The 16,173-nt window shown below is 37.3% G+C and overlaps 2 protein-coding genes across 4 annotated transcripts in view; one reads left to right on the forward strand and one right to left on the reverse strand.

Annotated features, from left to right (window-relative positions):
• Nucleotides 1–16,173, reverse strand: part of LOC149258978 (initiator tRNA phosphoribosyl transferase family protein) — a 180,660-nt gene that overhangs the window by 76,265 nt on the left and 88,222 nt on the right. The gene's annotated exons all lie outside the window — the stretch shown is intronic.
• On the forward strand, nt 1,752–4,116 carry LOC149258979 (uncharacterized). The gene is made up of 2 exons (XM_089433962.1): nt 1,752–3,497; nt 3,622–4,116. The coding sequence occupies exon 1, from the start codon at nt 1,752–1,754 to the stop codon at nt 3,243–3,245; it is 1,494 nt and encodes a 497-aa protein (XP_089290088.1). The 3' UTR covers nt 3,246–3,497; nt 3,622–4,116.

Below are 16,173 nucleotides of genomic sequence, written 5' to 3' on the forward strand. Positions count from 1 at the left end.
AGATCAAAGGGATAAGTGTGCAAGTAAAAGGTTTTTTCATGAATACTTCTATCTGAAATATATTTTGTGTTGTAAGGGCTATGGTTATGATATAGATCTGAAATATTGTGCACCCTTGGATACAATGTTGGATCAGGATCATGAGACTTGAAATGACTTATCATTGTAGGATCTGATAATGGATAGTCTAGATATGATTGCGAATGTATGTTTTATCCTTTATATGCTATGATCTGGGTATATTTGAAGCCTTGAAAAGTTGTGAAGTTATAAGTCATTATTTGCAGATCTATGCGTTGGTTCGCCTCAGTGAAGGCGCGTATACACGCTGGTTCGGCACTTCGAAGTCGTGTATGCAGAGGAAGGGCTTGTTGTTCAGAAATGACTGATATATCTGATCAGTGTTGTTGTTTTACTATTGTTTGTCAATGATGTCTTCATTAGATCTGAAGTAAAACTGATTGTATAAGGAGATTGAGTCTGGTTAATTAACCGATTGAGTAAGAAAGGTGATCTTTGCTGCTATCTGTTTAGAACTCTGTAATATGACAGTAGATCTTCAGAATGTCTTTGGGTAGTACAATTTTTGTTTCAGAATTTTTATGATTCAGTATCTTTAGAGGTATACGCAGGTTGGGTTACAGAAAGTAGCGTATACACGCAGGTTGGCCCCATTGAAGTAGCGTATACATTCTGACATATGGTTTTTAAGGTTGCAGTGGGTCCTGGTTGTTGATGCAGTATTCTGGTTTCAGCTCTAAGTTCTGGTGACAATGATTTCACTATTCAGATTGATTGACTGTGTTTTTCTTCAAAGTTGATGGGTTTCAGTCAGTGTTGCACACATCGCGATAAAATCGCGATTAAATCGTAAAATCGCGATTTTTTAAAATCGCCGATTCAAAGCGCGATTTTTATCCAAAAAATCGCCTCCTTTTTTTTATAGCGATTTTTATCGAAAAAATCGCGATTTTTTCGATAAAATCGCGATTTTTTCGCTTAAAATCGCGAGGGCGCGCGGCAGCGGGGTTTTATATGGAAAAAACGAATTTTTTTTTATTCATTCAGCAGTCCGCCGCGGAGGAGAAGGAGAAGAAGTGAGGGAGAGGGTTGCCGTCGGTTGTGGGAGCGAATCGAAGCGATTTTAGGAGGAATCCAAGCCAAGATCGCCAATTTGTCCATAAACCAGGTATGTAGATTAATTTTTTTTTGTTTTGGTTCTATAAAAACTTTGTTTTTCATTGTTTTTAAAGAATTTTTGGAAATTTTTCATTGATTTGGGATGGGTTATTTGTTATGACTATGAAAACCAATTTTTGATTTTTATTTTCTCATTTTCTTTAAACATTGTTTATTTTTTTTTATTTTTCATTGTTTTTTGGCATTTGGTTGGGTAACTTGGGTTTAGAAATTGGGATTTTGGAAATAATTAGCTTGTAATTTTGCAAATGCTAAATTGTAATTTGTATTTACTATTATCATTTATGTAATCCTAAATTCCTATTTCCTAATCCTTATTTTTCCATAGGTTTGCAAATTCAAAATTCAAAAACAAACATGCCAAGGAAATTGGATCCTTTCTGGGAATATGGTGACCCTAAAACTCTGAATGATAGACAAAACTTGTATTGCAAGTTGTGTGGAAAGGAAATATTCGGGGGGTGTACAGGTTGAAGTTCCACCTTGCACAAATCCCTGGACGTGATGTGGGGCCCTGTCTAAAGACAAATGCTGAAATTATCCAAAAAGCCATGAGAGCATTGGGAGAATTAGAGCACACTAGAGACGCCAAAGAAGAACTCAAAAGGCAAATAAAAAGGTCAGTTGAAGGAAGTGGGCCAAGTGGCACAGGTTCTACTGCAGCGTCAGTCAATCCGGTAGCTGCATCATCATATTTTGTTCCTCGAACCACACCTGGTTCACAACCAACTATTGGTTCAATGCTAAAAAGAACTGAAAAAGAAAAAGCTGACAAGTTGATGACAAAATTTCTCCTCTGGAGTGATATTCCTTTCAGCATTATAAGGAATAATCCATTTTTCCAACCTACTCTTGATGCTGTTGCCAGTGTTGGCCCGGGGTACAAACTCCCTTCTCTTCATGATTTCAGAGGCCGGCTTCTTCAAGATGAAAAGCGTGACTGCACCCAAAGATTGGAGGATTTTAGGGCATCATGGGCACAAACAGGATGCACTGTTATGTCAGATGGTTGGACTGACCAAAAGGGGAGAACCCTTATAAACTTCTTGGTTAGTTGTCCCTTGGGGACTATGTTTATCAAATCTGTTGATGCAACTCATCAAATGAAAGATGCAAAAACTTTATGTGATTTGCTGGATGTGTTTATTTTGGAGGTGGGTGCAGAAAATGTTGTCCAAGTCATAACGGACAATGCTGCAAATTATGTTGCTGCTGGTAGAATGCTTATGGACAGGCATCCTACTTTATTTTGGACACCTTGTGCTGCCCATTGTATTGATTTGATGTTAGAGGACATTGGGAAAATTCCCTTTGTCAAAGAGGTTGTTGACTCATCAAAAAGCATCACAAAATTTATTTACAATCACACATCTGTGCTTAGCTTGATGAGAAAATGCACCAACAACAAAGAGTTGGTGCGCCCCGCCATTACACGGTTTGCGACGAGTTTCATATCTCTTCAATCCCTCTTGAATTCTATGTGGGATTTGAAGAGAATGTTTCTTTCAGAGGAGTGGCGTGCTTCGTCAATGAGCCGCAAACCAGAAGCAGAGGCCGTCTGCAGACTAGTTTCATACCAGGAGGACTTCTGGGCGGGAGTGCAGGAGGTGTGCGCTGTTACAGAACCTTTGGTAAAGGTTCTTCGGTTGGTTGATGGTGAGAAGCCCGCAATGGGCTATTTGTATGAAGCCATGGATAGGGCCAAAGAAGCCATTCGGTCCTACTATGATGACAAGGGAGATGATGGGTTCCAGAGACAACTCCTTCTATGGAAGGTCATTGATGAGCGATGGAACAACACACTCCATCGTCCCATTCATGCTGCTGGCCTTTTCCTGAACCCTGCATTTTCTTATGCATGTGGGTTTAATTTTGATGTTGAGGTCGTGGAAGGATTATTAACCTGTGTCCAGAAGATGGTGAGAACTTCAGAAGAACGTATGGAGGTCTCTAGACAAATTGAGCAATATAAGTTGTCAGCTGGCACATTTGGCTTTGAGATGGCTGTCATTGATAGGACGGTTAAAATGCCAGGTATTTTTTAGTTTGTACTATGTAGTATGTACTTTGTAACTTTGTTTCAAATTTCATTGTTTCTTCAAATTCCATTTTTTTCTTATGTTTATTTAAAATTTTCTTTGTAATTTTGTTGTAGACGCATGGTGGAAGATGTATGGTGGCAGAGTCCCCCTTTTGCAAAATCTTGCCGTGCGGATCCTCAGCCAAACATGCAGCTCCTCGGGATGTGAGCGCAATTGGAGTGTATTTGAAAAAATACACAACAAGAAGCGCAATAGGTTAACACTTAAACATTTAAAATATTGCAAATTTCCAAATAAATTTTTGAATTCATTAAAGTTTTAAACAATATTTTTTTTATAATATTAATTATTAATTTATTATTTCATGAACTTTGTACAGGTTGGAGTCCCATAGACTTAATGACATGGTCTATGTCTACTACAATCTTCGATTGTGGGTGAAACAACTAGAGAAGACACCTGATACGGAAGCCATCTCATTGGATGGGATTGACACCACTGCTGAATGGAGGGTTGAGACCGAGAGGCCTCTCATGGATCCCACTGAGGATTGGTTAGTGCAGGATGAGGGGGAGGAGGAGGGGGAGGAGGAGGAGGAGGAGGAGCAGGAGCAGGAGCAGGAGGAGGAGGAGTTGGAGGAGCAGGAGGAGGAGGTGACACCGCCTACCCGGGCTACCCGGGCTACCACTACCACCAGTAGAGGACGTGGTCTCCGTCCACCTCAGCCTCCTGTAGCTGCTACTACTAGTTCTTCAGCTTCTAGAGCACGTCAGACTCCACTGCCATTTCCACCACCACAGGCACCAGCTTCTACATCTAGAGGGAAAGAGAAAGTTGTGCCATTTTCTCGCAAGAGGGGCAGAGGAAATCAATAGGATTAAACTTTCATTTTATTGTATATGACATTATGACATGATGAGATACATTATCATATTTTTTGTTGATATTTTGAGGCTGAGTTGGACTTGGGACTCAGGACTTACTATTTAGGACATGATTCAATGTTATGTGTGATTTTAGCGCTAGAAATGATATTGAACATCTTATATATTAGTTTTTTTATCATATTTATGTGTCAATGTATTTATTTTATGTTGTAGATGGTTTAGATATTAAAAAAATTGAAAAAAAATGAATATTTTTGTGCCAAACGATTTTTTCCCGCTTTTTTCCGATTTTTTCCCGATTTTAACGATTTTTTCCGCTTTTTTCCCGGCGCCGATTAAATCCCGATCGCGATGTGTGCAACATTGGTTTCAGTGATTGATTAATGCAATTGTATTCGATGGTTGTATTACAGTTGTGGTGACTGATTTTGAGCTTCAATGTCACTGATGGGTCTAGCATGAAAATTTGATAAAACGTGGCCTACATATTGTGTTGATGTGTACCAGGAGTATCCAGTCTGAAAATATATGAAACGTGGTCCCTGGAAAAAGAGTGAAGGTGGTAGCCTTTTCTAGGCCGGCGCCTATGTACTAGTAAACATATTAATCAATACAAGAGCTAGGGGATTGGAGCTCCCTTCCAGTAGAAGCTGGAAAACGAGTGAAGGTTGTAGCCTTCAGCAGGTAGATGTCTGTGCTGGAAAAATTCTGCACCAGTACAAAACTTGTAAACACTTTTTATAATAAGAAGATTGAAAACTGAGACGACAGCAGCGATGGTTTTTTCCCACATTGGGTTTCCACCTGAGAAATCCCGTTGTTCATGTGTTGCTTATGTGTGTTGATTTATTCTATTTTTACTGCATCTGTTTACTGCTTAGTAAATGCATCACACTCTGATTTAAGTTCAACAGACAATGAATTAGTTTTTTTACAAGTTTATTATCTATACGCTGGTTCCATTCATTATAGTCGCAAACATACGCTGTTTGGTTTCTGTAAAATCGCATATACAATTTGAAAAGGGAAAATTATTATTGTGAAAGTTTAAATACTGATTCACCCCCCCAGTATTTTTCCCAACAATTGGTATCAAAGCAAGTCCTTCAGAAGAATCTTGATCGCTTGAAGGAAGATCTCTCAAGATGAGCAATCACGAAGGAATGGGATCTATCAGACCACCAATCTTCAACGAAAATAACTTAGCATATTGGAAGATAAGAACCAGAGCCTATCTTCAGTCACTTGGAGCTGATGTTTGGGCAATTGTGGAAGGAGGATACCAATATCCAACAATAGTCCCCACAGATCCAATAGAAAAGAAATCATATGAAACCAATGCCAAAGTCATCAATGCATTATTAGGAAGTCTATCAGAATCAGAATTCGTCAAAGTCATGCAGCTCAACGCAGCCAAAGCAATATGGGACAAAATCATTCAGAGCTACGAAGGAGACTCCCAGGTAAAATGTGCTAAGCTCCAAACTATCAGAATTCAATATGAAACTCTCAAGATGCATAGTGATGAAAGCATCGCTAGTTACTTTTTACGAGTAGATGAGATTGTAAATCGTATGAAGAATCTGGGTGAAGAATTAAAGGAGGCCACTATAGTAGAGAAAATTTTAAGATCTCTATCTTCTAAATTTGAGTCAAAAGTATCTACCATTGAAGAGAAGTAGGATCTACAATATGTTATTGTTGTTCAACTTCATGGAATTTTAACTGCCTTTGAAATGAGGAAAGGAGGTCCATCAGAAATCAGAGAAGCCGCTTTCAAAGCCTCTGCAAAGGGAAAAGAAAAGGAATATCTCAAGGAATCAGGATATATATCAGAAGAAGACAAGGTAAACTTTGTGAAGAAACTTCAACTGGGTACCAGAAGATTCAAAGGTAAGCTTCCCTTCAAATGTTTTGCTTGTGGTAGAGTTGGTCATTATGCTGCTAAATGTCCTCATAAAGATAACCATGACAAAGGAAAGGATTCTGCAAAAGGTAATAGGAAACAGTTTGTTAATAGAAGAAGTTATTATACTCATGAAGATAGTGATGGCCTGTCTAATAGTGATGAAGGTGAATCTGAACAAGATATCAAACTACTCATGGCTTATGAAAATGATAAGTTTATGGATGCCTTAGAAGAAGAAGATTTTCTTGAAGAAATCACTCAACTCAAAATCTACTTGGAAGAAAAGAATATGGTCATAGACACTTTGACACATCAACTCACTGAAAGGGAAAAGCACAATGAAAAATTAGAGTGTGAAGTAGTGAGTTTAAGAAAAGAACTTGAGAAGACAAAATCTCTGAATCTTAGATTTGCTAAAGGATCAGAAACCTTAGATGAAATCATCAAGGTTTAGTGTTCTCCTCTTATAAAGACTGGTCTTGGATACATTGGAGAAACATCCCAACCAGAAAAGTCTTCAGCCATCACCAGAAGCTATCTTAATGCAGCAAAAACCAGTCAACAATGCGTCAATCCTCAGCAAAAGCCTAAAGGTACTCCCCAGGTAAATCATGCTCATTCTACTCCAAGGGTGAACATCAATAGAAGCACTAACCAAAAGGTGAACAATACCAAAAGATTTTATGATCACAGAAACTTCTTCTTTAATGGACAATGCTTTTCATGTCATAACTTTGGTCATAAGGCTGCTCAATGTGTTGCTTACAAAACTATCATGACTAGAGAAGCAAGAAAACAAAGGAGCGTGACAGGAATCAAGAAGAGCTCTTATAATAACTTTTCACCTCTTGAAGATGAAATTGAATGTTCATTTTGCAATAACTTTGGTCATGAAGAATCTGAATGCAGGAGCAAATTTCGGCCAACATATCAAAAGGAGCAAACATCATCAAACTCCAAGGTATGGAAAAAGAAGGAACTACAGTCAGAAAGATGTGGCATAGCTCTGTTTGCAGAAGGACAAGAAAATCAGTGGTACATTGATAGTGGATGCTCTAAACACATGACAGGTGATAAAGATAAACTCCTTTCATACAATGCTTTAGAAAAAGAAAAGAATGTCTCTTTTGGAAATGACACACCAGCTGTCATTAAGGGTAAAGGTTCTGTTTATCTAAAAGAAAAGGTTAAAGCTGGAAATGTTATGTATGTTGATGGTTTAAAGCATAACTTATTGAGTGTTAGTCAAATGTGTGATCAAGGAAATGAAGTTGTGTTTCGATCAAAAGAATGTGTGGTTCGTGAGCTTGACACAAGAAAGACCATAATCAAAGGTACAAGAACTCCAAGCAATCTATATATACTAGAAGGAGGCCAAGAACAATGTTATCTAAGCAAAACAAAATAAAATTGTTATGGCACAGAAGATTGGGGCATCTAAGCTTTTCTCAAATAAAAAAATCATGCAGGCTCAAGGTTGTTCGTGATTCGGTAAGCAAACCAGAGTTCAATTCAATGCCAAGGAAGGATCAGCAAGTAAGCCTCTTGAACTTATTCACACTGATTTGTGTGGACCAACAAGGAAAAAGTCACCCCGCAGAGAAGAATACTACATTTTATTCATTGATTATTTTTCTAGAATGTGTTGGATTGGTTTACTAAAACATAAAGATGAAGCATTTGAAAAGTTTAAATGAATTAGATCTAAAAATCAAATGTCTCAGATCTAATCGGGGAGGAGAATTCATATCAAGATGAATTTTTTGAATTTTGTGAACAACATGGAATAAAGAGACAGTTCTCTGTTGCCAGAACTCCTCAACAAAATGGCGTGGTGGAAAGAATGAATAGAACAGTTCAAAAAATGGCTCGAGCTATGCTTGATGAGTCTGGAACTCCTGACACCTTCTGGGGTGAAGCTGCACATACTACAGTAAATATTCTCAACAAAGCTCATGTACGTGTAAATAGTGATCAAACTCCATATGAACTTTGGTATGGTAAGCCTCCTACTGTAAAACACTTCAGAGTTTTTGGAAGCAAGTGTTTCATCAAAAAGAATGATGAAAAACTTGCTATGTTTGAACCCAGAGAAGACGAAGGAATATTTCTTGGTTATTCATCTAGAAGTAAAGGATACAAATGTTATAACAAGAGACTTCGAAAATTTGTTGAATGCATTGATGTTGTAATTGATGAAGCATGTAGAAATCCAAAACATGAGACATCAGCAAAGGAAGATGATAATAATGAAGATGGTGAATGCTTTCCCATATCAAATCGAAATGATATAGAAGAAGAAACCAATGAACCATTAGAAGAAGATACATCTGACAGGGAAAAGGCTCCATCCAAGGATGTTCAAAAGAATCATCCAAAATCTCAAATTCTAGGAAAAAGGGTCCAGAGTACAGACAAGAAGAACTCTTGTAGGATCTTCTAGTTATCTAGCATTATTATCCTCCATAGAACCACAAAATGTAAATGAAGCTAGCAGAGATGAATGTTGGGTTAAGGCCATGGATGAAGAACTTGACCAAATTGAAAAGAATGATACTTGGGAATTAGTTCCTAGACCTCATGATAAAAATGTTATAGGAACAAAATGGATATTCAAGAATAAGTTGAATGAAAATGGAGAGGTAATTAGGAATAAAGCAAGGCTTGTTTGTAAAGGGTATGCACAACAAGAAGGTATAGACTTTGAAGAAACTTTTGCACCTGTTGCTAGACTTGAAGCCATAAGAATGTTTCTTGCTCTTTCAAGTTTTTGAAAATTCAAAGTTTATCAAATGGATGTAAAATCTGCATTTCTTAATGGAGATTTAGAAGAAGAAGTATATGTTGAACAACCAGAAGGATTCATTCTGGGAAATGATGCAAAGCTTGTATGCAAACTCAAAAAGGCTTTATATGGACTGAAACAAGCTCCGAGGGCATGGTATTATTGTCTTGACAAATATCTTCAACAACAAGGTTTCACAAAAGGATCTGCAGACAACAACTTATATACAAAAATTGAGAATGATAAACTGCTAATTATTGTTGTTTACAGTTTATGTTGATAATATCATCTTTGGCAATAATGAAGAATCTGAGTCAAAACTTTGCTTCTATTATGCAGCAAGAATTTGAAATGTCTTTACTTGGAGAACTAACCTATTTTCTTGGTCTACAAGTGCAACAAACAAAAGATGGCATCTTTCTCTCACAAACTAAATATCTCAAGCAGATTCTGAAGAAGTACGGAATGGAAGATTCCAAACCAATATGTACTCCAATGGTAACAGGATGTAGTCTTAGTTCTAATGATGATTCTCCTACAGTGAATCAACCAGAGTACAGATCTATGATTGGAAGTCTACTTTATCTAACAGGTACCAAACCAGATATCATGCATGTGGTAGGAATTGTTGGAAGATTCCAAGCCAATCCGAAGGAATCACATCTTCAGGCAGTAAAGAGAATATTCAAATATCTCCAAGGAACTCAAGACTTTGGTCTATGGTATCCTAAAGATACAGATCTCACCCATCATGCACATCCAGACACGGATTGGGCTGAAAATGTTGATGACCGAAAAAGCACTAGTGGAGGTGCATTTTATATGGAATCACGATTAGTATCTTGGTTTAGCAAGAAACAAAGTTCGATTGCCTTATCTACAGCGGAAGCAGAATATGTGGTTGCTGCATCTTGTTGCACACAACTTCTCTGGATGATGCAGACATTACAAGATATTCAAATTACATGTTCTCCACCCATCTCCATCCAATGTGACAATACAAAGTGTGATTAGTATCTCAAAAAATCCTGTTATGCACTCCAAGACCAAGCACATACCCATTAAGTACCACTTTCTACGTGAACAAGTGCTTGAACAAAAGGTTAAATTAGAGTATATTCCCTCCAAAAATCAGGTTGCTAATATATTTACCAAACCTCTTCATAGAGAAGCATTTGAATATCTCAGACAAAAGTTGGGAGTTGTTTCTGCCTCATCCTGTTGTTAAAACCAATTTATTCAGATTCAAATGAATGTTTCCTATACGCAGATTTCATGAAGCAGAGTCGCGTATATACGCGATTTTCTGTGCCAGTAGTAGCGTATGTGCTTTTTCTGATACAAAAACTGTGGGTCAAACTCAAAATCAGTTTCTTACATGCTTGTTCAGTCTGATGTTGATGGATACAATCTGCTGATATGATTTTCTCATTGATGTTTATTTGATTGATGAAGATGCCTTAATGAATAAATTGTTGACAATTCACAAGTAGCACAGGTTCAGGGGGAGCATTAGCCTTCAAAACATTATGCATTGTTGGCATCATGGTTGTTGAATTCATCTATGGTCTCAGATATTAATGTCATTTGATGAAAAGGTCATGTAAAGACCTATGGTGTAATAATATGTCTCCTTTTGTCATAGTCTATCATGAATGAGTCATTTTTATGATGTAATTTGTACCCCCTCTACGCATGGGAAGGATGATGTAATAATTGCAATTTTCAATCATGTATGAACATTTGGTGTATCCCCACTTGGTTGGGTGATTGATGTATGTATGAGTCATTGGAGATAGGAAGGTCATACTCACATAGTTGAGTTATAGAGTCATGTTATTCTTTTGAAAAATATTTCTGCAGACCTTGCATGTGCTCAGGGGGAGCATGGACAGTATAGTGCATCTCAGCATGTACTAAGGGGGAGAATATCTTGGTGTTGCTTGATATATATATCTTGGTGTTGCTTGATATATCTAATAGGTCCTATAGTTTGAAGTGATCAACACCAATATGGTTGCCATCAAGTCCAAAGGGGGAGATTGTTGGCATTATGGTACATGTGTTTTCCTTGATGGCAACTCACACATAGGTTGATTCAGAAATGATAAAGGGCAACTCACATTGTAACAAGTCTATTTAGAGGTAACAGAGTAATGGTACAGAAGAACAGGATGATGGGACAAAGGATTACAGATCAGAATCAAGAAATTGAGGAAAGAGATTGTTTTAAGTTGTATACGTTGCTTACTCTAGTCCAAGTAGCGTATACACGCAGGTACACAGAATAAAAGTATCGTATACATACGCACACAATTTTACAGAAGGAAAAGCGCGTATGGGATGGAAAATTAAGGTTAAATAATACCAAGGGTCCATACCATGGTATTAGCCCACAATATTGAGCAGAATAACGATTACTTGATCCCGTCTAAGAATACCATAGGTTCTAAGTGTTGTTTTGGTGCATGGTATTGACAAAGGCTCTAAGTATATAAGGAGGAGAAGATCAAAGGGCTAAGTGTGAAAGTGAAAGGGTTTTTCATGAATACTTCTATCTGAAGTATATTTTGTGTTGTAAGGGCTATGGTTATGATATAGATCTGAAATATCTTGTGCACCCTTGGATACAATGTTGGATCAGGATCATGAGACCTGAAATGACTTATCATTGTATGATCTGATAATGGATAGTCTAGATCTGATTGCTAACACATGTTTTATCCTTTATATGCTATGATCTGGGTATATCTGAAGTCTTGAAAAGTTGCGAAGTTATAAGTCATTATTTGCAGATCTATATGTTGGTTCGCCTCGGTGAAGGCATGTATACACATTGGTTTGGCACTTCCAAGTCGCGTATGCAGAGGAAGGGCTTGTTGTTCAGAAATGACTGATCTATCTGATCAGTGTTGCTGTTTTACTGTTGTTTGTCAATGATGTCTTCATTAGATCTGAAGTAAAATTGATTGTATAAGGAGATTGAGTCTGGTTGACTGATTGATTGAGTAAGAAGGGTGATCTTTGCTGCTATCTGTTTAGAACTCTATAATATGACAGTAGATCTTCAGAATGTCTTTGGGTAGTACAGTTTTTGTTTCAGAAGTTTTATGATTCAGTATCTTTAGAGGTATACGCAGGTTGGGTTACAGAAAGTAGTGTATACACGCAGGTTGGCCTCATTGAAGTAGCGTATACATTCTGACATATGGTTTTTAAGGTTGCAGTGGGTTCTGGTTGTTGATGCAATATTCTGGTTTCAGCTCTGTGTTTTGGTGACAGTGATCTAACTGTTCAGATTGATTGATTGTGTTTTGCTTCAGAGTTGATGGGTTTCAATGATTGATTGATGCAGTTGTATTTGATGGTTGTATTACAATTGTGGTGATTGATTTTGAGCTTCAATGTTACTGATGGGTCCAGTATGAAAATTTGATGAAACGTGGCCTACATATTGTGTTGATGTGTACCAGGAGTATCCAGTCTGAAAATTTATGAAACATGGTCCCTGGAGAAAGAGTGAAGGTGGTAGCCTTCTGTAGGTCAACACCTACGTACTGGTAAACATATCAGTCAGTATAAGAGCTAGGGGGTTGGAGCTCCCTTCCAGTAGAAGCTAGAAAACGAGTGAAGGTTGTAGCCTTCAACAGGTAGATGCCTGCGTACTGGAAAAAGTTTGCACTAGTACAAAACTTGTAAACACTTTTTATAATAAGAAGATTGAAGACTGAGACGATAGTAGTGGTGGTTTTTTCCCACATTGGGTTTCCACCTGAAAAAGCCTGGTGTTCATGTGTGATGCTTATGTGTGTTGATTTACTCTGTTTTTACTGCTTATGTTTATTGCTTAGTAAATGCATCACACTCTGATTTAAGTTCAACAGACAATGAATTATTGTTTTACAAGTTTATTATCTATACGTTGGTTCCTTTCATTATAGTTGCGAACATACGTTGTTTGGTTTCTATAAAATCGTGTATATAGTTTGAAAAGGGAAAATTATTATTGTGAAAGTTTAAATATTGATTCACCCCCCCCCTCAGTATTTTTCCCAACAATTACCAGCGTCAATTTCAAAGCTTCATCTTTAAGAGTAATCAGAATGGAGTATTGTTCGAGTATATTGCAATTGCCTAAAGATTTTGGATCATTGAGCTCTTTGCAAAAACTCAATTTCCAAGGTTGCAAGAATCTAGAAGTGCTTCATAGTAATTTTGAGAAACTCACACCATTGAAATTATTGGATCTATCCTATTGTGAAAGGCTAGTAGATCTCCCTCATGGCTTAGGAAACTTAACATCACTTGTTGAATTAGATTTGAAGGGATGCAGCCAATTAAGAAGTATTCCAGAAAACATTGGACAGTTAAAGTCGTTGGCCTCATCAGTGTATATGTTAGGTTATTCCAGTTTAAAAGAACTACCTAATCGGTTCTGCAACCTCTCCTTTATGAGAGATCTTTCATTGGTCAGGTGTAGCAATTTAGAGAAGCTTCCTAACAGATTTGGGGGATTAGTAAAGTTAAGAAGGTTGGGTTTAAGAGAGTGCAAAAACCTTGAAGATTTGTGTAACGACTTCCACTGCCTCGACTCGTTGGAAATTCTAGACCTGGGTTGGTGCCTCCCTAAATGTTTTCACTGTCTTGCCTCATTGCGAGTATTACATCTAGTTGACTGCCCCTTGTTGGATGCGAAAGAGATGAACAAGGTAGTGAAGATAAAAACATTACAAGTGGTTGACATCCATGAAAGCAAAATGTTGGTGAAGAGATGGGGATAAATTCAAAGAGAAGGCACTCCATTATGGTCTTTTACAGTGTTGACAGGACAAGAATTGTTCAAGGACCGGAAGGCGACTCTAGAAAAGAATTTATCAGAAATCGACAGCCTTCTCAGTAATGGAGAAGGAGAGTCATTCCATCTATCAGACCATCTTTGTGCAGACTCCCTCTTTCTTGTCATCTTTGATTGCCATGACGATTTTGATTATGATTTCTCATGGCCTTTATTTGAAGAAACGATAGATGAAATACAAACAAATTTTGAAATATTTTATATGGGCGACCATTTTAATGAGTTGCCTAGGAAAGTCAAGGGTAAAATTGTGGGCCATAGGGAGCAGGACTTTTGCACTGCTAATGCATTCCCAAAATGGTACTCTATGTCAGATGTTGCAGATCAAGAGCAACAAGGAGTAGATGTTGCAGATCAAGATGGAAACGCTTATTGTGAGATCAGAACAAAAATAGCGGGAGACGAGAAGGGTGTTGATTATCGTCTGTGGAGAATTCCCATCATTATATTGTCATACAGAAGTCTATGTTTGACCTTACTGACATCCCGCATCCGGACCACTGTAGAGAAGCAAAGCCCGAAATCACTAGCCATGGCAATAGATAGCTCAGATACCCAGACAGTGGCAACCATGGAGAAGTGGAAAAAGGCCTTTGACAAGGTTTTTGGGGCCATAGTTGATATTCAAATCATTGTCACTCGGACTTTTGATACAGAAGTTGTTGGAAGTGGCAATGCCACCGACTTCATCGTAGATAAAAGACACGGCATTATTCTCACCAACAAGCATGTCATCCAGCCTGGCCCTATTGTTGCCTAGGCTACATTCCTCAATGGCGAGGATATTCCAGTTTATCCTCTTTATCGTGATCCTATTCATGATTTTGGTTTTTTACGTTTTGATCCCGCAACGCTTCAGTTTATTAAATGTGAGGAAATCCCTCTTGCACTTGAAGTCGTCTTTGTTGGATTAGAGAGTTTAGGTGGTGGGCAATGATAGTTGCGAGAAGCTTTTAGTGATCCCCATCGTTCTCGGCCTTAACAGCGGTTCATCACGTCTTCAGAACGGACCACAAACCCGACAACCCTTACCCGCATCCTCCTACCCCGATAGTCTGTTATCCACCGCTTCATTCCGAAATTCCATCGACGTCTTTCCTGATCCACTGATGGCCATCGTCCCTGTCGCAAAATCTTCATTGATGGACCACCGTCGGCGTTACTCCGATCCTCTCTGCCCATCACATCGTCAATCCTTACACCATCTGTTGCCTATCCCCTCTACCCACGCGCTACACCTTCCGATGCTAGACAAACCTTGACGCATCCCTGCCACCACACCACTCAGTCAGCAGTCAACCAAACCGATGTTTATTCTGTGATCAGCCAATGGATCCGACGTCTCGTGGTGACCCATCGTTGTGGTGATACGATTAAGTTATATATTTTTATAAATTAATATAAGTTATATAATTTAAATTAATAAAAACATATATATATAGTAATAATAATAAAATAAATTTATTATTACCATTTAATTAAAAAAAAAAAATTAATTTAAAAAAAAAAAACATAAAAAATTATTATTATTATTATTTAGAAAAAAATAAATAAATAAATAAAACAATTCTAAGGGAATATTATTAACGAGCTATACATACCAAGACGATTGACGAATTATACATATCGAGATAACAAACACAACGTGAAGAAAAAATAATAAATCATAATTGTAGTTAATTAATGATTAGTTAATGAAGAGGACACATACCTAGGTATATAAGCAAGCCCTCATTGTAACATTAAATCATCCTTGTACATTTCTATATTATTTATAAATACCTTTGTGTATTTTATATTAAAAGCACAAACACTCTTAAGTTTTGTCGCTTCATCTAACTTCTAACTTGTTCTCTTGTTTTCATTAGATTAGTTCCCCTTTTCATGTTCATTGCATTTTTCTAATCTTTTGATTTGTTTCATTTAACTATTGCTAATTGCTTGATCTAATTGCTATTGAATTTAATTTACATGTGAGTAATCTTTGTCTTTATCTCACTTTTGTTTTAGATTAAAGTAGTATATCTCTAATTCACTAATTAACAATCTCATTTGCCATCATTTGATGTAACTACTTGTGCTACATAATTTGCATTTACTCTATTTGCTCTTAAATACTCTTATTAGCATATTATTAGTGAAGTGACATTCTAATCTAATCATAATTCAATCTCACATTAAGAGCATTTTATCACTTGTGTTATTTCTCCAATTGGCTTTGTTTCATTGAGTTATCTTTACTTGCTTCATTGAATCATTATTGTAATCTGATCTCATTGTGATTTTGTGCTCTAAGTATTTATCATAAGCTTACCATAGGTGGATTGGTATATCTTTCATCACTCTTTGAAGCATTTTGATTTAATTGTATCTAATTGGAGCATTGTATCTATGTTAAAATTGGCAACTAGGGCCAACTTCCACCTTAGGACAGCTCATATGATGCAGACGATTATTGCATTGGATTCCTCTTTCGAAGAGGTACCATTTTGATA

The sequence above is a fragment of the Pinus tabuliformis genome, chromosome 6 (assembly GCF_031772625.1).
Source record: "Pinus tabuliformis cultivar Carrire ecotype Pingquan chromosome 6, CPIR1, whole genome shotgun sequence".
Classification (NCBI taxonomy): domain Eukaryota; kingdom Viridiplantae; phylum Streptophyta; class Pinopsida; order Pinales; family Pinaceae; genus Pinus; species Pinus tabuliformis.

Excerpts from the sequence above, each read along its gene's own strand:
- LOC149258979 (XM_089433962.1), top strand. The coding sequence starts at position 1,752 with ATGAGAGCATTGGGAGAATTAGAGCACACTAGAGACGCCAAAGAAGAA.